Source organism: Boleophthalmus pectinirostris, unplaced genomic scaffold (genome assembly GCF_026225935.1).
Source record: "Boleophthalmus pectinirostris isolate CB_2022bp ecotype Guang Dong unplaced genomic scaffold, ASM2622593v1 HiC_scaffold_11, whole genome shotgun sequence".
Taxonomy (NCBI): domain Eukaryota; kingdom Metazoa; phylum Chordata; class Actinopteri; order Gobiiformes; family Gobiidae; genus Boleophthalmus; species Boleophthalmus pectinirostris.
Window position 1 is genome coordinate 11,132,973 of NW_026570994.1, and position 26,203 is coordinate 11,159,175.

General features: G+C 39.6%; 1 protein-coding gene across 1 annotated transcript; it reads left to right on the forward strand.

Annotated features, from left to right (window-relative positions):
- The first annotated feature begins 18,578 nt into the window (after positions 1 to 18,578).
- LOC110153326 (beta-1,3-galactosyltransferase 1-like) lies at positions 18,579 to 19,565 on the forward strand. The gene has a single exon (XM_020917210.1). It carries the CDS (start codon positions 18,579 to 18,581, stop codon positions 19,563 to 19,565), a length of 987 nt encoding a protein of 328 aa, XP_020772869.1.
- Positions 19,566 to 26,203: the final 6,638 nt, after the last annotated feature.

The following is a 26,203-nucleotide window of genomic DNA, read 5'->3' on the forward strand; positions in this document are numbered from 1 at the left end:
AAATATGAAGTATTTTTCATACCATTGGGGAAGTTGCTTTGTGGTTTGGTTCAGTATCAGGGTAAAATAAGATGTTGTTAGCAGAAGTAATATTTTCTCTTCTATTTTTCAATTCAACTCAACAAATAGAAAGTACCATTTTCTGTGGCCATTTAGAGTAAGGAAAATCTTTGTAAATCGTAGGTGACTTCTGTTGAGTATATGATTTTTACATTTTAGTGCTGTTCCATTTGAATATAGTGCACTATGACTGTGTTGCCTGATCTTGCAAACACTGGTTGGAGTTGGCACAGTTAGGGTGGACTTGTACTTAGTTTGACAGGGGGCGTCATCTTTGGGTGCACTCCACATCGATCCCGGTGCAGCCCAGCCGAGCGGGCGCTAGCTAATCACACAGATGGATCTGCTGTCTGACAGATGTCATAAACACTGAGACGGTCACTGGATCACTTCCTGTCAACATTAAATGCACACAAAGTTTCTCTCAAGAAAGACAAGCACATTTTCTCTGTTGCCATAGCATTCAAGGAACATTTTACAAAGAACCATCAACTTTGTACTGCCTGAAGCGTTGAAATAATGCTAATTTATGCTGAACACATGGTGGAGGATTTATCATTTTCTATTGCTTGTGTTGAATTATATTTAATTTCCCAAAAGAAAAACTGTATCTTATTAGCACATTATCACTATACATTTTTAGAACAGATTACAACCACATGGTTCTAATCTAGTGTTGCCTTTTGGCTAATTGTAAGATGTGGTAATTGGAAAGACGGGTGCCTTATGTAAAAATATATACCTCATTTGTCAGTCAGTGCTTGCTAACGGCGACAGATATTGGGTCAAAAACACCAAAAACCCTAATGACGTACAATTGCGTAACCATATAATGTTAGCTCTAAATCTAACTTGAATATTTTTTGGTATATGATTGCTTGTGAGACTCATCATTTTGGTCTTAAAATGTTCATAATAACACGCTCTACATGATCTTGGGGTATTTATTTCACTATTTTGTCTGCAAATAAATTCCTATCGCTAAAATAGAACTCGGCTTCAAATTCTCCCCTATAACAACTAGCATCGTGAGATTCATTTGACTGGAGCTGTGGGTGGGAGCTATGGGTGACGTCACACTCCCTTAGTCCACTTTTTTATACAGACTATGAGAAAAATACACTCCCACTATAAATGTTTTATATACTTCCGTAACCTCTTAAAACTTTGTAGTGTTTTGCCAAAAGTGCCCACTCCAATCAGGTCATGCCACCCCCCCTGCACAGCCCTTAACCTTCTCACTTGTGATAATCCAAATGAGTGGGCTGTATTAGATTCAGCTAGATCCTGTAATGGTCCTTTTATTTACAGAGGTTACAGTCTGTGCACAGCAAATACTGTTTAAGTCAGTGTTATTGATCAAGCAGCCTTTAAAAGCTATTAGAGAGGCGTTGAATGGTGCTTTTAGGCTGTAGGATATTGTAGCTTTAGTTTAGTGGCTGGTTGCATGTAATAAGTTTCTATTTTTAATGTTGTGGAGTGGTGAGTCATCTGTAAAGGGGTGAAAATGTAGAGAGGTCATTGTTACCAGTGTCCTTCAACGTGCCACTTAGCACTGTCCAGGTCCAACTCCAAATATCAGCGCACTTGTTCAATTGAATGCTTTAATGGAGTCAGCCATGCGCAACTGAAGTCACTCTTTGATTTTATTATCTTAAGAGTGCACCAGAGGCCTCCCATTTAGTTCTTCCTGTATTAGTTTATAATAGTTTAGTAAATTTCAAACAATATTAGACTCTTTCATGTCTATTTGTGGTCCACGATTACGGAACCTTAGAGAGGGGATATTATGCAAAATCTATATTTTTTTAGCCTTTTACCATAATGTTGTTCCTTCATCAAAGACATGCCTCAAGAGGTTTTGATGCCGTCCATGCATGTTTGAGTACTTTAGTGATCTCTCTCGGGACCTATTCAAACCCTCCTTACAGTTAGATATAAGAGTCTGTGCAAGTCCACAAGCCTATGTCACCCATGCTCCACATGACAATTCACCTTAAATATAAAAAAAGACATGATACTAAACTGTTCACAGCAACTTCATAAACCTAATGCGATGTGCAGTGTATTCATCTCATATGACGTGCACGCGATGTACACTGATTGCATTGTGATAGCACTCTGAAGGGGGAGTGACTTAGTGTGTAGAACAAAGTGAGGGGAGACTCAGAGTGTCAAAAATGAAAGTGAAACTTATAAAACATGTTAATACATTGTTCTCAGTGAATCTAGCATTTTCAAAACAATAAAAGGTAACACAGTGATCTAAATATGTTATGTGTTAGCAGTTAATACCCCATAGAAAATATTCTCCTTGATGCAGTGACCAAGTTATATTTAACAGTTTGTGATACTCAATATAGCACAAATGTGATACTACAAATCTCAAATGTGCATTTTATTTTAATTATGACTTTATTCATTTGGAAAGTCAGCTGCTTTGCTCAAAGGTTACACCATATGGATAGCTTTCACTGGAACTAATTAAAATGTTTGTATAACATCTTTTACTATTTTTTCATTATTATTTTTTTTACTTTGAAGTAGTAAATATTCTTGTACATCTTGGCTTCTCTCTTCATCTTTGTAAGCAGATATTGCCACTGTGATCGCTATGCAGACATGATTTAAACATGCTCATGATTTTGTCCCGTTTCCATGGCGACACTGACATAGGGTGCCATTTGGCTGCGTGGCGGTTAAGCAGATCACTCATACATTTTGCAGCAGCTTCTCTCCGTGTTAGTGTGTATGTGTGTGTCCCTGTTTTGCACACTGCCTCTGATCTCACAGTGTCTCCCTTGGGCGGCTTCAGTGCAAACAAAACACACTTTATAGCGGTTTGTGTAGCTATATTTGTAATTTGTAAAGCTATTATGGAGCACTTTAAGTATTAGGATGTTTCTAAGGAGGCCACAGGAGTCACACTGAAGGTCAAAGCCGTGTTTGGCCTCTCCTTCTCTCCCTGCTGTGGAGTTTTGGTAGTGCGGTGGGAGGCTGAGTGCTCCTGACAGGTGAAATGGTTTATTTACAGAGGCTGGAGTGAGCAGCGCGCCCTCTGACCGGCCCTCATCCTGGGATGGAGATAGAGGCTTGAGCAGGCCCGGAGCACAGCTATAGGACACTGGAGCACAGGTCAAAGGTCATTTGCACACACCACTGCAAGCTAAACGCTCTATGATAGAATATTGTTCTACACAGAGACATTATGCTAAACTGAGCTTTTAAATATTTTCATGTCATAATGAGGTTGTGCCCTTCGTCCCCAGAGGTTGCTCATGTTACGCTATTTTTGGTCTATGTTATAATGTTGTTTCCTCACTGCAGATGTGCTTTGTTTCATTGTTAACACACAAATCTTGCATATTTAGGCTGAATTCTTCTCTCAAACAGAAAACACTCTGTTCCACCTTGTGAGGTCATGTGGTAGTACAAGAAGTGCTCCACTGTGGTTTTAAAATCCATACGCTTTCACTAGAATCATTTGGATGATTTCAGATCAGGAATTCATGACATCACCAGGTGGAGCAGAGCACTATGAGCTTTGGAGATGTAGACAGACTAATAATAAAGTTTACTCAGAAGGTTTGTGAATGAAACACAACATAAGTCCAGGTATGCTTTTGAGATTATAACATGTCTTAAACCACACTAGAATCCATTTTGTGTAATGTGGGACCTTTAATTATTTCAGCAAGCACATGACAAAACTAATAGCTTGTTATTATCTTAATTTTAACTGCCACAGTCCAGTCCATACACCCCCTGCTGGCCACAGCACTGTCTTGTGTGCACATGAAATATCAATGTTGATGTAGTCCCTCTTTCATCTAGGAGTGGTGGCAGGAGTGGCAGAACCTTTGGAACGTTTTTACCATGAATATGGAACGTGTCCATATAGTAGAAGGATTGTATTAGAAGTGTACTATCAGAGCATTATGAGTGTTGTCATTGTGAGACAGGGCCAGTGTTGATGAAGATTAAGATTAAGGCTGCTGCTTATAGTGTAAGTAGGACATTATTTTGATCTCCTTTGGTGCAGATAGTCACAGTGAGACAAGTCTTAAGATTTGACAGTAGTCCATTATAGAAGCTATAGGCGCCCTGCCAACTTTCCTTTGACATGGTACTTTTAACTTTTGGCATTATCTTTCTGTCCTCAAATGACATGTTTCTCTCACAGTTGAAGATAATAGTCGGTCCTCCTAGTGGTACAAGTTTTGACAATTTAACGTGTTTAATTTATGTTTTGTATTGGCTGCACACAATCTCAAGGCTGACACAAATTGCTTTTCCATCTCCTCCTCATTCACCATCTTCTCTTCTCTTCTTTTCTCTCTTTTTCTATCAATATTGATCCTTCTCAGATTTAAACTATAAAGTGTGCATCATAAAACAACACCCGCGTGGAGGTTTGCTGCTTATGCCATTTGTAAACGTGGAGGAAGCAGTGAGTGAGAATCGTCGTCATTTCTAGTTTTAATTAAAACGCTGTGATGTGACTGTGCAGCCAGCTGGCACATCTGGTCCCATTGACTCCTGTCACCTGCACCTGCTGCTCATCATACCTCCACACACCAGCTATGTGCCAATCTCCTATATGCTCTTATCACTGCCTCTCTATCATCATCCACTGCATTAGAAGACATTAAGACCAAGGTTCCCACATGACCAGTATTCACATTCAAAACAGTCACTTAGTAGTATCTAAACTGGACATGTGCAACAATATCCATATTAATACTATTAATTATTAATACAAAATTTGGTGATACAGTATTGTTTTCATGGGCTGCTGTACCAATATATCGCTAAGACTATTTTGGTGTATTTTTTAGCTTGGCCTGTCACAATAATTTCTATATTAACTAATTGTTCAATATATAAAAGCTGGAACAATATATTTTTGGAGTCAGCATTTATATTGGGTACTTTTTCTTTGCACTACTGGGAAATTTGTGGTTATTTCTTGACAAGATGATAAGATTTAAGCTGTAAAAGGTTGAATTAATAACTTCTATGACTCATTATAGATGTAAACTACGTGCTAAAGACTTTCATTGTGCTGTTTATTTATTGCAGCTCATGATTTTTTAACAATATTGTACATTTAGAATAGTTTCTGTGGTTTAAATCTGCTCTTGAGTTATTGTGTCAGTGGCATAAATTAGTTTCAATTTGTTTATTGTGTATGTACAATGCATCAATGTATTACTTCAAAATGTGTGTTTTAGTGTGACCGCACTAAAATTCTGTTCCTTATTTAGTGGAAGGAAACTCGTTTATGCAATACACATACTCATATAATTCATATTCTGATCATTAAAATACATGAATTTCATATTAACTTTGCACAAGTGGTGGTTTAACAAAGAAATATTGTTGCTAAAATGTATTTGATTCTTAAAAAAAACAGCAATATCTCTTGTATCATGCACAATATACAGATTATTGCATGTCGCCATATCATGATATCGTGATAATATCATGAGTCATGTATAGTGTATGGTTTCAAATCATGAGGCACTCTGTGATTCCCAGCCCTAATCTAAAACTGCATTATTATTCAAAGAGATGGGGAAGGGTCATATTTGCTTTGCGTGTAACTATGAAGAAAATTGTTTTTTTGTGTACGCAGACAATAAAGTTGAGTGGTTAGAAATTTGACACCTCAAAGCAAAGAGCTTAGTTGTGAATCCTTAATTGGTCAGTCAGAGCACCTCTAACCCTTCTCGTTTGGTGACAATGGCAATTATGGAAATACATTTTGAGAAGTCTAGTACGAACAAATGTGAAGATGTATTCCATTGTAAAAAATGTCTATGTGATGTGGTCTGGAACACTGTGTTCTTGGCATCGCTAAAACAATATAGTAGTTTAAACTCAGTGCATTAAAGCAACAGCAACATAGCCAGATTGAAATTTTTGAGTTATATTACACTGAAACAAATCAAAACTGAAAATCAATCAGGATCACAAAATGGCTACTGCAACTGTTATTTATCTGTTTGTTGGACTATTTTTATGGGCCAATACGATACTGGTATTGGATATCGAATAAATATTGATCCAGCCCATATCCCATTTTGGTCTATAAATTGGTGTAATAAGGCGAGAAGAGAGGGAGATAAGGAAGGTAGAAGAGAGGAAAGAGAGGGAAGGATAGAAGGAGGAGAGAGAGGGGAGAAAGAAAGAAAGAGGGGGCAGGCAGTTGGCTCAAAACGTCTCACAATATTAAACTTGTATTTTTACAAAGCTGTTCAGTAATTACTTTAAATGATAAATAACAGTTGCAAAACACATTTGAATATCTTTTTTTACCATCTGCTGTTTTGGAAATACATTTTTTTTTTATCTCTCCCCTAGTATCAGTTGATATTGGGTACGGGCAGTTACTTGAAGTCAAAGTACCAACCAACATCGATATTGGAACAAAAAAGGCTGTATTGGTGCAGCCCTAGCTATTTTATCTATTTATCTTTATCTTTTAACTAGATAGATAGATATTTTATTGATCCCGCATAAATTCCGGCAGCAACAATGAAACAAAAAAACAAAACATACATAACAACATAGCAGTCCAAAAAAACTACAGGAAAACCAGATCATATTAAGTGTAGATGATTCAAATTCAAAGTCATTCTTCCTTTTTTCTCAGTAGCCAAAGCAGCTATCTAGGCATGTTTTCTCCAAGAAGTCTTGTATTTCCAACGTACAGTCATGTGGATGCTGGCCCAGTGTTGTCTGCCTCCTGTGTGAGCTCTGGCCTCTGCTCTCTCTCTCCGCTGGCTCCTCTCCTCAATCGCCTGCGGTCCTGTGTTATCTGGACAGGTGCAGTTGTCTGAGAGCTGAATATAATGGGATATGCTGGGCCTGCTCCTCTCCGCAGCCATCTGCCCTGCGCTGAGATGGTGTTTTCGATAACTCTTTGGCCCTGATAAAGGCGCTGTACTTGAGGCATGCATGCAATACGCTACAGTCTCCCACCAGATGTTTTGCTAGAGGTAATTTAGTCAATGGGGAGAATCTCTATTTGTTTGCATGGTGTTATGTAGATAAGTGATGGTTATAGTGTTAGCTGGTGAGCATATGGACTCTTAATGTCGCAGATACGCTGTACATTATGTACATAGAGCAACTGTGCACAGAAAGGTTAAAGAAAAAAAAATTCATCACACACATTAGCTGTTATTTATAGATATATGGTCAACACATAAACATTCTGGGCCTATAGTGGAAAATTATTATTGTTAATGTAAAGGTATAGTACGGTTTGGAAATGTGTCCATATGGTGCTGCAGGTGACCCATTGACCCACTGCATCTTGAGCAACTCGACCTTAGGATTACGAAGAAATCCACAAAAATACAAAGGGCCCATATTTTCTGTTTTCTGATCTATGTTATGATGTTTCCTCATCAAAAACATACTTGGAGTTGTGTTGTTGTTGTTTCATTCACACCTTCACACACTTTCACTAGAATCATTTGGATTATTTCAGATCTGGAATTTCCAATCTCTACTCAACTAAAGTTAAAAGGTAAAAGCTTTTAAGTTGAAAACTACCGCCGCATGACACCATTAGGTGGAACAGAGCATTTTAAGCTTTGGAGATGTAGACAGACTAATAAAGGATTTCTCAAACATGTGTGAATGAAACAAAACATAACTCAGCTCAGCCTCACGTAAGTCAATATTGTGTTAAGACCTTTAAGAACTTGCAAACTCCACACTGATTGGCCCCACACAACCGGGGAATCAAATGGCAGACCTCTTGATAATGTGGCAATAAAATTTTTATGGTGTGGTTAGATAAATATAGCTAAATAACCCTGACATTATAAAGTCATAAATCAGGTTGAGCAGTTAATAAATTCTCCTGTCCTATATATGTTTTTGTTTACCATAATTGTTGAAGGACTGCTGCCTCCCCCGTACAACATCAGATGTGTCTCTACAGGAAACATGGCTGTGACTAACCAGTGTATTCCCTGCACACATATGTAAACATGGCAAACATCTCACAAAAGATCAATACAGTGTCATTGTACCATTTTCACTCATTAATTCCAGGGCACACGCAGCTGCCTGCTCCATTATCTGCCTGCTGATTGGCTGTTTAAAAGGCAGAGCGGCGCCCACCAGGGGACTGTGTGTGAACTTACATATGCACAATGTGTCGCCATGCCACTTTGTATCTAATGTGCTCAAATTACCCCATCAATCAATTTATTAGACAGTATATGCACTTTGTATGCAGATGTTATATATGCAGCATGCACAGGCTTAGATGTACACATTGTGTTAGCTCATACTGTCACATTATTAGGACTTCAATAAGATGTATGTGTTACTACATTTATGCAGCCACAGCTTCAACCAGATTGCCATGACATTGTTGCCATATAAATCATGTATTTAATAAAATGGTATATATGTTGACTCACAGGGGAACAGCCTAATGGCCAAACAGATTCTTTGGAAGCACCATGCGATTTTGATTCCTTCAGATGCAGATTATTAGTTTAGCTATTAGCATGGTTGGTCGACAAATATATAATAAATTACATTTTAGATAGTTAGTGTATGGCCAGTATGTCTGTGTAATCCCTCAGCCATCTAGGTAGGATCTATAGCAAAAGAAAAATTCAATTCTGTCAACTGTACAAACGTTTTTTGAGTGAAGATATTTCGCAGCTCATCCAGGCAGCTTCTTCAGTTCTGGTCAGATTGCTGATAGATACTGCCTTATATCTGCCTGAAGGAAATATCTAACTACCCTGAAACTACACTGAAACAAACACGAATGCTGTGTGTACAGTTTCTGTTTGTTAGCTAAATCTATTGAACTGCACTTAGTGTGAACTGTGCCTGAGTCATATTAGCATAATTGTTGGCCAGTATGACCAGTGGTTATCTAATTACAGAATGAGGCAGAAAGATAGAAACATAGGCCAGCAGGGGGAGCTCAAACTTGCTTTAGTAATTTTAACCTAGTTCTGACATTGGGGGGCATGGCTGCAGTCTGATTAATCAAATCAAGAGAAAATGACCTAATACCTTTTCTATGTGGTGTACTGAACCGACTCATAACATCATCACCTAATGCATTTCAATAGCTTCCTGTTGACGAATAATGTTTATCATGTCGCTATGAATTTATGTGTTTGCAACTGTACAAGGTGTCTCTAAAATATGATAGAATTCCCTGTTAAGTGCTCAGCTAACCCATAGTTCTCCTGCTGTAGCATCACTTATTCTGATTTAGCCTTTCCATCATCACCTGAAGTGCCACTTTTTCAATTGCCACTTCCTGAGCGAATTCTCCATCTGAATAATGCCCTTCACCTGCTGTTTATAACCACAAGAGCTCACCAGATTAGAACCTTTCTTTTCTGACTCTGTCTCCAAGTGTGCTTGCGTATAGAGCGAAGGGCGATCACTCAGAATGCTGATTTTCCATACGTCTTTATCACAAGTATTAATATTACTGCTGCTTGCTATACCCTCTTATCTGGAGATTATAAAAGAGCAATATAACGGCAGTCTGATTCATTGCACTGCTGATGGGTGTAACAAAAGAAAATAAAATTACACCCAAGCCCCTGGAGAGACCTTCCAGATCAATACCGACGAATTGACGAGCTTATCCGAGACCAGGACTGCATCTTTAAGTGTTAAACATCCCCGCTGAATTGTCCAGCAAGTCCAAATGAAAGACAAGAAATGTTTGAAAAGACCTATTGCACATAAGAGGCAAGAGACATCTGCTGTATTGATCTGTTTGTTTTCACCTTTGCAGAGAGCTTCCTCAATAGCAGCATGGGACTGGACTGACCGATGTTTTGTCCACTTATGTTATATCGGGATGTGAAAGATTCAGTGCGAGTGGAGGATAGAGCTGTTAAAAGTTGGAAGACAATTAATTTGCAGCATGAAGCCAGTCCAATGAATTACAGCAGCAGAGTTATTAGATTAAGCAGAACTGGACAGGAAATGGCTAACCCTATTGCCCACCTGTCACACTTATAATGCTATCAGCACTCCGCAATTACTCAAGATAATTGTAATTACGAAGCAGCATTGCCGTAATTGTAGCTGCTCATTCATATTTCCGAACAATGGGCATGTAATTTTGGAGCAATTTTGCACAAATCGCCCGCCTTAAGTCCTTCCTTCATTTAGACCTCCTCCGCCATTTTCATATTTACCAAATGAACTCATTTTACGAGCGCCTATGAAATGCACTGTTTCTCATGCTAAATTGAAAAGCGAACGCCTCACTTATTTCATGTTTCATATCTGCGCCGTAAAACTCGCCGGTCTCGCAAATGTGCTTACTCAGCTTCAGACGTAATAGTTTGAGCGCTGCGTCGCCGTCCGCCTGTGATTTGTGTTGATCAGGTCCAGTGGGGCAGATGCAGAAGTTTTATTGCATGTGGAAAATGACCAGCTGTAAACAGAAAAGGCCCAAGAGGAGAGCGCGGTAATGGGAGCAGACAGTAGTGTGCTGTGGGCCTTCATTCATGTTTAACACCGCTGTAGATTTTGTAGTGGCAGGTGCAGGTGCCAAGGGTGGGCTGGTGAAGAGCTCGGCATCAGCAAAACGAAAATGTGCAAGTTTCTAGAACAGGAGAGGGCGTGTGGCTCTCCAGCGACTCCAGCCAATATGCTTCATCAATAATGTCTGGATACATCTGTGAGGGTTAAGATAGTGTGAGGATGGGGTGGCCAATAGGGACTGAAATTAATAACTGTTTTAAAGATCTTAAAATAAAATCTGATACAAGTTTTGCAATCTGTCAGAAATGTGCTTCACAAAAAATGAACGGACTATAGTGACTATACAGTTGTTTGTTTGCCCAGTGGTTTTTGTGTAGTTTTGTATGTGTGTGTTGTGTTGTATATAAATTTCAAAACTAATAAATGCAATAATGAATGCAAAAGTCAATAAATGAACAAACTATGAAAGGAGTATAATCTGGACTGTGCAGACTGTATGGCCTCCCTTCCTTGATTACACACAAGTTTCTGTTTTTACTTTTTCAACTATTTGCAGGATTTACACCACCTACTCTACTTGCTTGACAATTTAGTCTTTACTTAAACAATACACTCTAATATTTTAATGTATCAAACTATCAAACCAACAATTTAGTTTCTATTTTGTAGACAATAGCACAGCCCAGTTTGTTTGCCCTCTGCAGTCCACCTCATGTTTAATTTGCGTTAACTGTGTCCCACTCTCATTAGCATAACTGCTGTCCTGTCCCCACTGTCCCCACTCACCAGAGCCAAGCCCTCAGCCTGAATATTGTAGAACAGCAATGTCACCCGCACGGACAGTCAAATGTATTACCTGCATGAATCACACTGTCATTTCCAATTTATGAGCGAGTTTAGCATTCTGCACAGGGCGACCGCTGCAGGAGGGGAGAGAGGCCTGACGCCAGGGCCAAAGAACCAAAACATGGCAGTGCACCCGAACTCACCACTTCAATATATCACATTTAAAGGATCCATATTATGCTCTTCTGCTATTTTCTGATCTGTGTTACAATGTTGTTTCTTCATCAAAAATATACCTGGAGTTGTGTTTTGTTTCATTCACACATGTTTAAAACACAAACCCTGCATATTTAGACAGAGTTCTTCTCTCAAATAGAAAGCACTGTTCTACCTTGTAATGTCATACAGCAATACAGGAAGTGCTCCACTGTGTTTTTAAATTCCATACACTTCCACTAGATGATTTCAGCCCAGAAAATGCCAGTCTCTACTTAACAACAGGTAAAAGGTAGCTGTTTGCTTGAAAACTACTGCCTCATGACATCACAAGGTGGAACAGAGCATTTTGACCTTTGGAAATGTAGATAGACTAATATTAAAGGATTATTCAAACAAACAAAACACAACTAAGGAGGGATCAACTTTCTAACATGGCTTAAAGCTCACAAGAGTCAATTTGGCATAATATCAGACAAAAGTGAAATCTCTAAATGTATTTAATTTAATGCATTGTCTAATAACACATTATGTCTGATCAATTTTAGTTTAGTTCAAACCAATAAAATAAAGTGTCCAAAATAACCAGCCGCTGAGTGAAAGGTTTAAAGTTCAATTACACTTTGATCAGAGGGGGACAGAGTGAAAAGACGTTAAAAGCCCTTGGGCCCTAATAGCGCTTGTGCAATAAACACTTAAAACAATTCATCTGCTCTTATCCAGAGTAACTGCTATGTCCATATTAAATAAATAAAGAAGCTGACTGGTTAAAGCAGAATGTTGATGTTTTGTTTAGTGCCATGTGACCTTGGTTCACGTAAGACTTTTTGTAACATTCTTGCAACATTTTGAAACTTCTCCTGTAGTTTACTCACATAAATGTATATTACAAGTGTGTCATAATATAATGTGTTTTATATAAAATAAGGCACATTGAGGGACATTCAAAACAGAAATATGAAAAAAGCCAGGTTACATTTCTTGCCTCTTTTTGTTGACTTTTTGTTGACTTAGATTAGATTAAACATCTTATATTAAATATTAAAACATCTTTCAGTGCAGCAGACAATTTTGTTGTTTCCACATGAACGCTTATATGAGACTTGTGCTAAGAGACCAAACTGACCAAAAAGCAAAAACACAAAAAGAGTTTTGCCTGCAGTGTCTTAAAGGTGCATTATGTAACTTTTCTGGTGGAGGGTTCTTCAAATGCTTTTCTCCATGGAGAGAATCATTGCTTTGTCTGGAGTGTTTCACAGTATGGTACTAAATGTTTCTATCTTCATGGAGACCAAACCAGACCAAGTTACAGGTCAGATCTGTGGAAGGGCAACCCCACTTACAGTCGGAATACCTGTTTCTTAGTTAGTTATTTTTGAGCTATAAAACCACCTGCAGTTTAATAAATGTAAGGTAGAATTGTTTAATGTCATACTGTAGAACATTCCAGGCAGAGCAGTTACATATCCAGAGAAACAAGCGAGTGACAGACCCTCCAGCAGAAATATTACACTGTGCACCTTTAACAAAGTATTTAAACACTCCAACAATTTTTCCTTCTTCTAAGTCCATGAAACTTGTATCCCACATGATGTCATCCTTGGAGAGAGCAGCTGACTACATTGGAGCAGACAGATTTTCCTCTCAGACCCCCGGTGAAATGGGCCCCACACTGGAGGCCTGCATCAGCACCAGGCATCTGAGCAGCAGCCAAAACGACTTGGCCACTATCGATATCCCATTTCCTCCGTCACGTCTAAGCTGCTTTGCATTCAGAGGCTCTGCGCTAAGTCCCTATGCAGAGTCCGGGCCAGTCTGTAATACGGACTACACCTCCGCTACAATCATGGGCTCTTATTATCCCCAAACAAAAGCAGGCGCGCAGGGAACCTCCCAGCCCTGACATTTTAATTGTGCTCTCTCTCATATTAGCTGGGATGCTAACCAATTTGGCCACGGCTGTTAAATTCCTGGTGCATTAATTCCCCTTTTGAATGTTCGACATAATGGGTTTTAGTCCAGGCAGGAGATTGTGAGGAGAGGAGATCAAACATGGGACACAAGGCGGTGGTGTTTTTCTTCTCCTGGACAGTTAAAAGTGTTGCCTGTGGAGCAGCTCTAGTCCTCAGCAGAAGGAGAGGAGGATTAGGCTATGTGGTGATGCAAAAATAATGTGCCCAGTGCCAGTCTGGTTCCACTGGTTTTGTTTTATTAATAAATTAGCATTTGTAATGAATGCACTTTGAAGTAACAGGAGGAAAGGTCAGTCGAGCTACTGGCAGGGAGTGTGTTATGCAAGTCCTCTGGGAATTATGTTCTTACTAAGACAAATATGTACCATTTTACATTAATTTTGTCAAATCTTTTAAATCAACAGCAGAATAAATAGTGTTTCTAACATTTTTTTAAATCCATAAGCCCTTTTGATTGTGGTAAAACTCCCTATACATGATGACAAAACTTCGGTTAATGACTCATGTAGCAGACTGTTTTTGAAATAAATAACTTGAAGCTCAAAACAAAACAAAAAATATTGATCAGAACTGTTTTTTTTTTTTCCTTTGCTGTCCACCTGATGAAAATAATATACATTGTTTGTATAAAAGTCCATTATCCTGCTGATGGATGATACACTTAGAGCTAATACATAGCACTGAACACTTCTTTATTGTTTCCTTTGTGTATTAGGCTTTTTCCCAGCACAGTATTTTGACAGCTCCTCCAGCAACTGAGTGAGGCGGCTCCCGAAAATTAAATCCATTATATTGAAACGCGGCGCATGAATGGAAGATGTCACCTCCATCTTGTCCCAGGATGATTTATTCCCCCCTGTGTCTCTTCTCGCACTCATGCACACAAACATGCTCAGATGCCCCGCCAACATTACGCTCCATTACTGTAAGGCACCTCTATGTTTGTTCTCAACATGGCCCCAGAGCAAGGTCACTCCACAGCGCTCTGACGACTCCAATCAATTATAATGTAACATGAAAGAGACGCATGCTAGCCCCTCCGCCACCGCTGGTACTGCCACACAGTACAGTACAGGACTCATAAAGGCTATTTTAAATCTTTTTGAAGTTAGTCCTAATCATTACCATGTAGTTATGTTCTCATATTGCTAAATGTTAAAAGCTTTAGCTTCTTGGCTGTTTTATTGGGTTGTTGGTTGGCTGGCTACTTTGTCCTTAATTGTTTATGATGAGGTTACATATTTCTAGACTTAAACTTAAACTTAGACTTACACAATCTGTATTGATCCACAAGGAAAATTATTTGGACTCAGTAGCTCACACACAACAATATAACTGGCCTATAATATAATAACAAAGAACAATAATATAAAAGGTTATAATTAAATAAAAATATGTAACAAAAATAGCAAGGGGCTGATATAAGACTGTGATAAGACACAATTATACAATTGTATATGTACAAGTAAAACCGTGGACCCTGGTACCTGGCTGTCTGGTAGTAGTTGGCTATATTCCTAAATCATGTTTTCTTACTTTACTGAGACTGACAAATCATTTTTCATAATGCAATATGTATGTAGTCTAATAAATGTCAGTGTGCAAAAGTCTTGGTAGCTTATCTAGAGTAGTCTATTGTAGTACTAGTAGCAGCAGCAACTATTAGTGTATAAAGCATAGTGTTTGAATAAAAAGTTTGTGTTTAAATAATAGGCTAGTTGTAGAAGGGACCTGCTTTGGATAGGCCCCAGTGTACACAGTTAATTTAAATTATTCATTGACTTTTCTGTCATTGTTGTTTATAAGTGGCCTTGAAGGATAATAGAGTCCAGGAGCTGCCACTGGCCATCCACAAGAAAACGTCCCACAGTGTTCAACTACCGGACACTTTCTCTATTTAGCAGACTGCATTTATAGGCTCAAATTAGCAGTTCAGAGTTGCAGGCACTTTGAGCTAACATGCTAATTACTGACACAGGAAGTGAGCAATACTCTCATTAGGCACAACTGAAGCATGACACACACATTCCTATGAAGTAGATTGTTTTTTGTTTGTTTTGCTTATAATCTCTATTTATAATAGGCAACTTGAGTTCATATCATTTGATAATCGGCTGTGTCTTGGTTGATTCGATTTATGTTGCATATCATAGGCTCTAGGCTAGTTTTTCCTCTGATAGTACCTGTGTTATGGGGTTGCAAATTAAACACAATTAAAGTAACTATATGCAATAATTAGGCCTAAGCATTATATTCTATTCCATTGTCATTATTTATTTTGCACTGTATTGTCTGAGAAATGCTGGTATCAAAATAATAACCCTACATTTCCATTAAAAATAGCCCACCTTATTGTAATGATAGACATTAATGTGTAAAAGTGATACATATGAAGGGCCATAATTACAGTTATTAGGCTTTCGCATTAATGATAGGCTAATATACACAGGTTGCCATGACAGCGCATTGTGGGAGAGAGGGAGTTTGGGAAATGTAGTGTATACTGACATTAAGTATTTTGAATGTAACCCTCCCTCTGGGAAGTCAATTTAACAACAGCAGCAGCAGCCTCACAGAGAGCTCAGTGCACCACGAGCTGCTCCATTACTCCTCCTCACATGTGAACACTGCCACTGTGTGCACACAGACACATTTACAATACCTCCATCTCTCACACCATCTAACCAAGCACAGACACACCCACTGTTAGACTCTATGAGCAGTTTACCACAGGCCTCAGTACAAGTGGAGATGACAACTCCTCTGTGATAGCATCTTATATTTTACAACAGGTCATAAAATAGACTCAGTAGCTTAGGGCGGCTATCCTCCAAAATCTTTGCTTATCGTTCCTGAGCGGGACACTAACACCGCCTTGTGTCTAGTTCTTATGTTGGGGGTCAGAGAAGCCACAGGTGCACAATCTCTGTATCTGTGACAGCAGTAGTGGCATACATGCAAATGGACTAAAACTTCAGAGTATTGTTTGATTTTATGAGGCATTCACATAACATCATAACACATATACCTCTCCAAAGACTTGTAGTTGCTGGGATACACACCATATAGAATAGTCAAATCAAAAGAGTTTCCGTCGCACTGAAATGAGTAGTAGAATTTGGTGTATCTAGTGTTGAAAAAGTGATTTCACCCCTGGGCGACTGTGATGATGAACACATGACCCTGAGGCAGCGTCTTGATTGTGGCTGTTAGAAAATGTAAGTGCTCGAAAAGCTGCTCAGGTGAAGATTCCTCCAGAGCCTAATGCACTCAAGAGCATGAAATGACAGAGCCATCCTTCACTTTGCACCAGTGAAAGTCTGCTTTAAGAGGCTGCGTGAGGAGTATGGCCAAACAAACTGCTTATTATTGTGCACCAGAGAAGCCACGCCACTGTAGTTAAGGGTTAATCAAACAAGACATAGTACTTTAGCTGTGGGCAAACCCATGGACAAGAGGAGAAAGGTCGAGGAGCAGAAATGAATATGATGATTTAGTGGGTTTCCATGCGTAGACAGTTGAGCGGATAGGAGGAGGTGGGATTGAGTGGCTTTAGGGAGACTGATTGCTGCAGGAGCTGTCAATAAGTTGGAGGATATGGAAGAGCTCACCGGAGAGAAATAACACACACAATATGAAGAATGGTATGGGCGAAACTGAAATGAGAAGTCACATGGACAAAAACAATCCCGCGCTGAAGCGCACGAGAGGGGAAGTGCAGATGGGAAGGGAGGTGGAGAGAGATAAAGATGGATCAAGAGGGAAGTGAAGGAGAGACGGACGGAGTGATGGAGAGCAGGAGGAGGTGTGCAAAAGCAGCCATGATGAGATGGCTTCTACTGGAGCGTGAGATTGATGACTGTGCTTCAACAGAGAGAGGAGAGAGCAGATAGAAACTAGGGAGGAACCAAAGGAAAAAAAGTCCTGATGAAAAGAATCATCTCCCGCCACAGACACGACAAATCTCCATCGTGATAAAAGTGTGTTTTATCTGTGTGAAAGCAGGCCACAAGCCTCTGCACGCCGCCGCACTATCTCTAATAGGATCGCTACGTTTTTATGTTCATCATCAGTTATGCATGACAAAAATGTTATTTTCCTGTCTGTGTGTTTAAGAGCGCCTGCCACATCAAAAGAGATTATGTCTGAGCGAAATAAAAGTCTGTTTGTAAAGAAGGATTAGATTAAGGCCTTTCAGACAGTGAAAATCCTGCGAATTGGCCATCCGTCACTGCCTCCCCTGATACATCTGACGCATTTAAACACCGGAAGCACAGCCATTTGACTCTCATAATGAACAGGTTTTATCTCAGTCCATGTTTAGAAGTTAAATTCAGCTCTTTATGGGCTGTCACTGTATCCAATTAAAGCTGTGATTCTACTGCTCCCAGAGCCGCTAACAAAAGAGAGGCTCATTACAGACAGAGCAAAGTAAAAGAAATCTACAGATTTCACTCTGACACTCAGGTGGATGAAAGGTGGAGAGGAGTGATATTTGTGCTTCTCATGAGAGTCCTCACTGTCCCGTGTGTCTGTGAGAGAGAGAGGCAGGATTCGACTCCACATGTGAACAGAGCCTGTGTCTGTGGCTCCTCTGCACAGTCTGTACTGGGGACTAGTGGACTGGTAGTTTGGCCCACTCTGGCAGCACTCAGACACTATGAGCCTAAATGAATGAGTGGAAACAGCAAATCAAGTGCTGCTGTGTCACATACAAACACATTTCAAGTAACTGTATCTTGACTTATTTGTTGTTATAGTACTACTCATGTTGACCCTGACTCTTGTGTTTCCTGTGTTGGCAGTTGCTGTCAGGAGCTGAGGAAGGAATGGGGCAGACTGTGACCATGGGGAAAAGACTCAGCACTGGCCCCGTTGGATCTTTGCCCTGATGTGAGACCCAAGGAGTTCATTCACTCTACTTAATGTCATCTGTTTTGAGGAGGCAGCCTCAAGCTGCGCCTCCAGGTCTGGGACATCCCATGGAGGCGTGGCCTCGCTCTACCCAGCCCTGCTGCCACTGAAGAGTGCCCAGTGAACATGCCTTCTAAGGTCTCCTGCCTCTACCTCCTCACAGTGGTTTGCTGGGCCAGTGCTCTATGGTACCTGAGTGTGTCCCGATCGTCCAGCTCCTATGTGGGACAGGTGACCATGCCTGTCCGCAAAACGCCCAAAGCCAACAAGAACACTACCTTCTCCAACATCCGGACTCGCTCCCTCAACCCCCACGACTTTGGGTACCTCATCAACGAGGAGAAGAAGTGTGACAATGACACACCTTTTCTGATCATACTCATCAGCACCACCCACAAGGAGTTTGATGCGCGGCAGGCCATAAGGGAGACCTGGGGCGACGAGAGCGCCTTCACTGACGTCAGAGTGGTCACCCTGTTCTTACTAGGCCGCAGTACTGACACTGTCCTCAACCAAATGGTTGAGCAAGAGAGTCAGATCTTCCATGACATTGTGGTAGAGGACTTTATTGACTCATATCACAATCTGACTCTCAAAACGCTGATGGGGATGCGCTGGGTGGCCACCTTCTGCTCCAAGGCTCAGTATGTCCTGAAAACAGACAGTGATATCTTTGTCAACATGGAGAATTTGATCTACAGCCTCCTGAAGCCTAGTACCAAACCCAGGAGGAGGTACTTCACGGGCTACGTCATCAACGGTGGACCAATCAGAGACATGCGCAGTAAGTGGTACATGCCCCGGGACCTGTACCCAGAGAGCAAGTACCCCCCATTCTGCTCGGGCACAGGCTACGTGTTCTCCGCCGATGTGGCTGAGCTTATCTACAAGACGTCACTCCACACCAGACTGCTGCACCTGGAGGACGTCTATGTGGGAGTGTGTCTGCGCAAACTGGGAATACACCCTTTTCAGAACAGTGGCTTCAACCACTGGAAGATGGCCTACAGCCTCTGCCGCTACCGCAGAGTGGTCACTGTGCATCAGATCTCCCCTGAGGAGATGCATCGAATCTGGAATGACATGACCAGCAAAAAGCACCTCAAATGTTAGCACCAGTGGACAATGTTGGACTGACCCTGTGCTGTGCAGCACACTGGGGTCAGTCTGAGTGTGAGGTCAATGCCTTTGTAAAAACAAGGACAACAGACTCTTGAATCTGGCACAATGTGGGAGCAGTTTGAACAGATAAACTCCAGGTGTACTCGGGTTGCTACCAGCACGAGCCTATTTTTTCACACGGTTTGAGTTTAGCCACGTTTGTATGACACACAAACTGTTCCGAATTATGAGTACAGAACAAACTTACGCCATTACAATATTGAACACTTTAGCTCTTTGGGTTCAGCTCATTGATGAATGTCACACATGTATTTTCAGTTGTACTTTGAGAGTGAGGAGTTTATTATTGGATGTAACGAGTGGCACAGTCTTCAAGGACCATGATGAGTTCAAATCTTACAGATGACTGATGCTCCAACTATACAACAGCTGTAGCCACGTCCTAATGACTCCGAGCTGTATTTTATTCTTTTCAGATCAGACATATTTTCTTACAGAGCAGATCTTTGTAGTGCATCGTACAGTTCATCAGAGGCACTGCAGATGGCGCTCCCCTGTGAATGTGACTGTTTGGTGTAATGTGCAGTGATTTGTCTGAGGCAGCACTGTGAGCAGGCTGCACTATTATCAGTCTATTACTTGAACTGAACAGATGTACTGTAAGAGCTATAGTGAGAGCTAGGGACAGCGCTTACTTTTTCAATGCTTTTGTTTCAATGAGTCCAGATCTAATAAAAGGCTTTTCTATGAGAAAGAGAAAGCAGTTTGTACTTTTTCAACAAAAACAAGTGTTTCTATTTGATTTCATCCACACTTAAACTGAATACACCCACTTGATTCGATGAAAATGAGTATGAAGAGTGCGAGTGTTGCAAAAACATGAGCAGAGGAATGAAAGCGTCTCATTAGGGGCTGTGTTGATGGAGGCAGCTGTGCTTGGTTTGACACGACGTCCCAAGTCGCACCACGTGAAGACAGACTCCCACTGGGTTCCCATGCTTTCTCATGCATGCTGGAAAATGCAGGTGTCTTGAGTATAGCACCAACTCACTGTACACAACCACTGATTAGCTCCAACTCACAAGCAGCTGCATTTAAATCAATCTGTTCAACTACTTAAATAATACCAATCAGACAATATAATGAGTGAAAAGTACTTTGTATGTCTCCAGGTCATGTATCATTACAATTGAGCGCAGTGTGCTTGTCAGCAAGTGCAGTGGACAAATAAGCACCGCAACAACTCAGTCTAATTAGGCTGCCTCTAAATACAGGTATGTGTGTACAAGGATGAGAAATCTCCTTTGGGAATATATGAATTAAAAATGCCTTATGTTCTGTTGTGGAAAAAATAAACAAAACTGGGAAGCTTTCAGGGCATGTTTTTTTTCCACACTTTTCTGAACCTTTTTGCATGCAGCAGGATTACTTGTTCACAATTACCTATTCCCAGTTGGATTGCCAGTGTCAAGTCAAGTACCTTCCTTTGATGTCTTCACTCTGCAATAATTCCAGATTTTATTTTTAACTAATTTATTTTTAAATCTGAAGTCTTTTCCTGGAGCAACTCTGTGTTATCAGTTAATGACTTCTCATAAGCAACATATTTTTAATCCCGGCTTAACCTATACAACTATGGACTGCTATTTACTTGCGCTTTTCCTTGATGCTGTGTTTTGCTCTCTCAGGATCGTCCCCTAAGGCGTATTGCAATTTGATACAAGATGCTGAGTAATAGAAAGTCTGCTTTGTAATTGGCCAAACAGCCCGGTGGTGGGGCATTATAAAAGGGAAAAAAAAACAAAAAAAAACTAAAGCTTGGGGAAAATGAAAAGGCGAGTGATTATTCTGGAGCTGTGCTAAATGAACCTCATAACGAGCGAGGCGGAGTGCTACACAATTGGGAACACTCTACTTTCAAAACAAAAGCGGCCAAAGGCAAATCAACGACTAAGCCACGGAGCAGGACCTTGACAGAGAAACATGTTTTTTTTCTCTGACCTGTCCATGACCTGTCCAAGAGGGCTATTTTGGAGGAGAAGAGTGGAACTAATAGTCCAGTGCAGTGATACATCTGAGGGGTGAGAGCAGGTGGTCTAAGGTGCCGTTAAAAGCTCTTCCTCCAGCGGATAGTCCCATCACTGTAATGCTCTGTAATGCTCTGTAATGCTAGGATGACTCTGAGTCTCCTCTAAATCATCAGGATGGGGCTGACTACTCCAGACCAGTGATGCCACTACAAGATCTGCTGTTTCTGTTCTACAGTAATGTAAATATGATGTGTCAAGAGGTCACTTGCAATATATTGCAATATATAGAATATGTTAGACTTGAATTGATTTCTTCTATATATCTGCAGTCAACAGAATGGGAACATACCCAAAGTTATTACACTATTCTACTGTTACTATTAGAATTATGACTATGACTAGAATAACGCAAAGAGATTGTGTGAGATTATCATACTATATTGTTTAAGAGGGAGTATTATGCAAAATTGTGTATACTCCTACTCAACAATTCTCCACAAATACACAAAAATATGATACAAAACTGTACACAACAACTTGACAAACTTGATGCAATGTGCAGTAGTTTCATTAGCAAGAAGCACGTTGATTGTGTTGTGATAGTGCTCTGAAGGGGGTGTCACTTAGCACAGTAAGCAAAGGGAGGGGAAACTCAGAACAACAAAAGCAAAAGCGAAACATGTTAACACAACAGTAAAGGGTAACATGGTGACCTATATGTGTTATGTGTCTAAATATATATATATATATATATATATATATATATATATATATATATATATATATATATATATATATATATATATATATATATATATATATATATATATATTTGTATGTACTAACAGTTGATATTTCTCTATAGAGCTAAAAAAAATATATATATATATATATATTATTTTACAATTCATAAATATTTTGAGGCCATATGTAATCACAATTTATAACTGTATATTTGGAAACTACTTGGGATTAAATTGCAGATCGAGTCTAAAATAACCGACACACTGGCACATTTTAGCAGAACAGGATTGCAGTGGTTTTAAATGTCCCATGTGAAATATTAACCGTGAACCTGTCAATCTCCCCCTGCCATGCTAAGTGCCTTCACCTGGAGGATGCACAGCTCACCTCGAACCTGATATTTAGTGGCTTGATATTTACCTCTCTGTTTGGCTCTGAAAGGTCAAAGCTTGAAGTATCGTCGCTCCAATCCGCACACAGGCATTTAATCTTCATCAAATCTCCTAACGTTTAAGAAACCTGAAGGAAACCTGTTGATTTTATAGCGACTTTTCTGTCCAACAAATCAATGGCAAAAGGGCAAGACCTTGTTTTTGTTGTTCTCAAGATAAATGATGCCGCTTTGTCTTATATATTTTTTTTCGTATTCCTTGCACTTTCGTCAGTATGTGGTAGCTCTGCTGTAGTAAGCCATAGATGCTCTTGGATATGTAAAAATACCCCTAAATATTGATAGCTAGTATTAATATTGATAGGAGCAGGGAGTTACTGTCCTTGTCATTTGTGCTGCATGAATAATTTTCTGTCATTCCCAATAGAAGGAGCCGGTTAAAGTAGGAAGCATGCATCAAGGCGAGGAGACAGGGAAGGCTATGACAGCAAAATCAGAATCTAGTGAGCAATAAATTAACTCTTAAAGCCCTTGGTGCAGAGGATGGTCCCCTGTAAGTGAAGGCGTGTGCATATTTATGACAAGGCACATTCAAATTAGCATGAAAGTGAAGTCTCATGAATAGTACAGTCAGTTAACTCGCTAGATAGTAGAATGTTGTTCAGTATATATAGAATTTATGAAGACATTCTGATTCTAGCATGCAATGAAGTACTATTAAAATGTAGTTTGGCACATCTTGTCTGTATTAATCTTGTATGTTAGGAGATTACTTCAGTCATTACTCTAGGGAACTTGAAAATCTCCAAACCACTGTGAGTGTTACTTATGCACCAATGATGAAAAGTTCTACAAATCTGAAAAAAACATATATTCAGTCATTTGTGATCTTCTCATTGTTTATGCAAAAAAGATATAAAAGCAGTCAGCATGACTTTGTCTCACAGCTAATTTGAGGAGAACTCCTTGTTGTCATAATTAGCGCTTAGTGAAATGAAGCTTTAGGGGCAAAAACTACATTGGAAAATTCTTCTGGGAAACTGCTTAGATATTGTAGCAAATCTACATCAATCCAAATCTCAGAAAACATGGGCGTACAGTTAATGGCAATTTCTTTAAAGATTGTCATATAATTTCCACAATGACCCAGAAAAATAACATAACACAATATTACTGGAAGCTACAATTAGCCTTAAAAGTGCTGCATGGATCTTATAGTTTAGTTTACAACAGCAGTTTCAAGTCCTGGTTGCAGTAAGCTTTCTATCATAAAGAAAATGCATTAAAGATGACCCTCTGATTTGAACAATTTTAATTTATTCACATTCACCAAAACATTTTACGTGATTCTCAATACAATATAAAAATGTGAAATATTGGACCAACATCACGTTAAATCTACAGTATCACCATTTAATAATTTCAATATTTATATAATGTTCCATATATGTAAAAAATAAACAAACAAAAGAACACAATTTATTGCTCTAATTTAGTGGCATTTGTTTCTTACATGCATAGTTTCTAACCTTTTGAGATGGGCCATTGACTGTTGACAGGTCTATCAATTTAGTGCACTTTGTTATTGACTTCTCAGCCAACCAATGCATGGATTACTGTTAAATCGTTACATTTCTTTCTATACTTGCAGAAGAGTGGTGCACATGCAGAGCTAGACTTATTTTGCAATTAATCTCTATTACATCCACATCCATCTGGCCCTGCACCTGACCCACATCTGACTGCTATTTTGTGCTTCAGAAGACCGACTATTGGGAACATGTCTGTGGAGACTGAAGAGGCAGTGGACATATTTGTAACGCTTTTCTAATGCTTTCTAATTGCCCTGCGTATTTGTTTCCACCTTTTTGCCTTTTATTCCTTCAGGCTGTTTTATATTCCAGCATCACTCTAGCTGTATCCTCCAGCCTATTTAGTGAAGCCACTGTTTGGTGGTTGCAATGTTAAACAAGTCAAGACTGTTCAGAAGGCAAATCCCTGTATTTGTCCATGGAGAAGTCTGGAAGAGAATATATTGTCTAAGCATGTTCTGTCTGTCATCAAGATGAGATACTTCAAAAGGAGTTTCTATTGATTCACTCTTCTCATATTTTGAACATGCCCATGACATATATATTTTTTCTAGCTATTTGAGAGTGAACTCTCAGAGCACTCTGCTTCAGGAAACCGACAAACGTTCCTATATATATGTTATTTCTAAGCCCCGACTCAGGTGGCCCATGTCACATTTTTACATCGGTATGTGCTCGCTATTCCTTGCTGTATAGGCTATAATGTCAGCCTTTAACCACATGGGTGCCCTCAGTGCATTACTGTGTTAAAACACACTAGCAATTGTATTTATTTATTAAAATAGAACAATACATATAAATTAATAAGAGTCCATTAAAGCTCACATGTAAATAGGCCTGTGGTCCAAACAAAATTAATTTTCCATGTGTTCAACGCGAGAATGGTTATAGCTAACGATGCCCCAATGTGCCAGCAGATAAAGAAATGGCCCTTATGTTTTATTCAGCTGACAGCTCTGACACTAAATAGCTGTGATGACCAAGTTTTTTTTACAAAATCCAGTTTTTGGCCACCGGGAGCAAGATGTTTATTTTGGTTGTAGAAAATGGGCTGGAGATTTCGATCCATCCAGAACATGCAGCTTGGTATTTGGTCCTAATACAAGCTCCCATTGGACACAGGAAAGCCATTCTTCATATCATCAATTTTAATACTGTTTCCTTTATATAAAGCAAAAGTTGTTAAACCAATACTGCTAATACAGTATTGTTATCATTGCTTTCTGAGACCAATGTACTATGTGTATTCCCTCATATATTTCCACCAACTAACTTGGGCCTTGAGGTATAGTTTAAGCACTCTGTTTTCATTCATTTGGGACAAATTAAAATCATAACTTTCAACTGGAACAATTGTTTTGAACATGAGTTAGAAGACACAAACCCCTGATGACAATGACACACAAACTCCACTGAAGGAGTTTGAAATAATGTAATACAAAAAATAACTTCTAATCTCCAATGTCTCCCATGCATCACTTTCGGTCCATCTCCTTAAAGTATCTCTTCACTGATAAGCTGTGCTCCATCAATCACTCAAAACCAGTCCAAACCGGAGTATGCAATAACAAATGACTGACATCTTGGATCCTGGTTAGATCCCCAATGCATCTTGCCTTCTGTTTACACAAAATTCAGATCTGTGAGATAAATAGCACCCATTACTCATACTTGACTTACTTTGTTTTGCCCTCGTTGTTTTCTGCACAGGGGAGATGACGCCTAGATGATAAAAAGTTCTGGATAATAATCAAAACAACAGGGCAAAAAAAATCAATAGCTTTGCTTGAAGGAGGTTAAAAACTACATTACCCAGAGGTCATGGGGAATCACAAGGTCAATCCTTATACATTACATCTGTGGCTTCTCCTT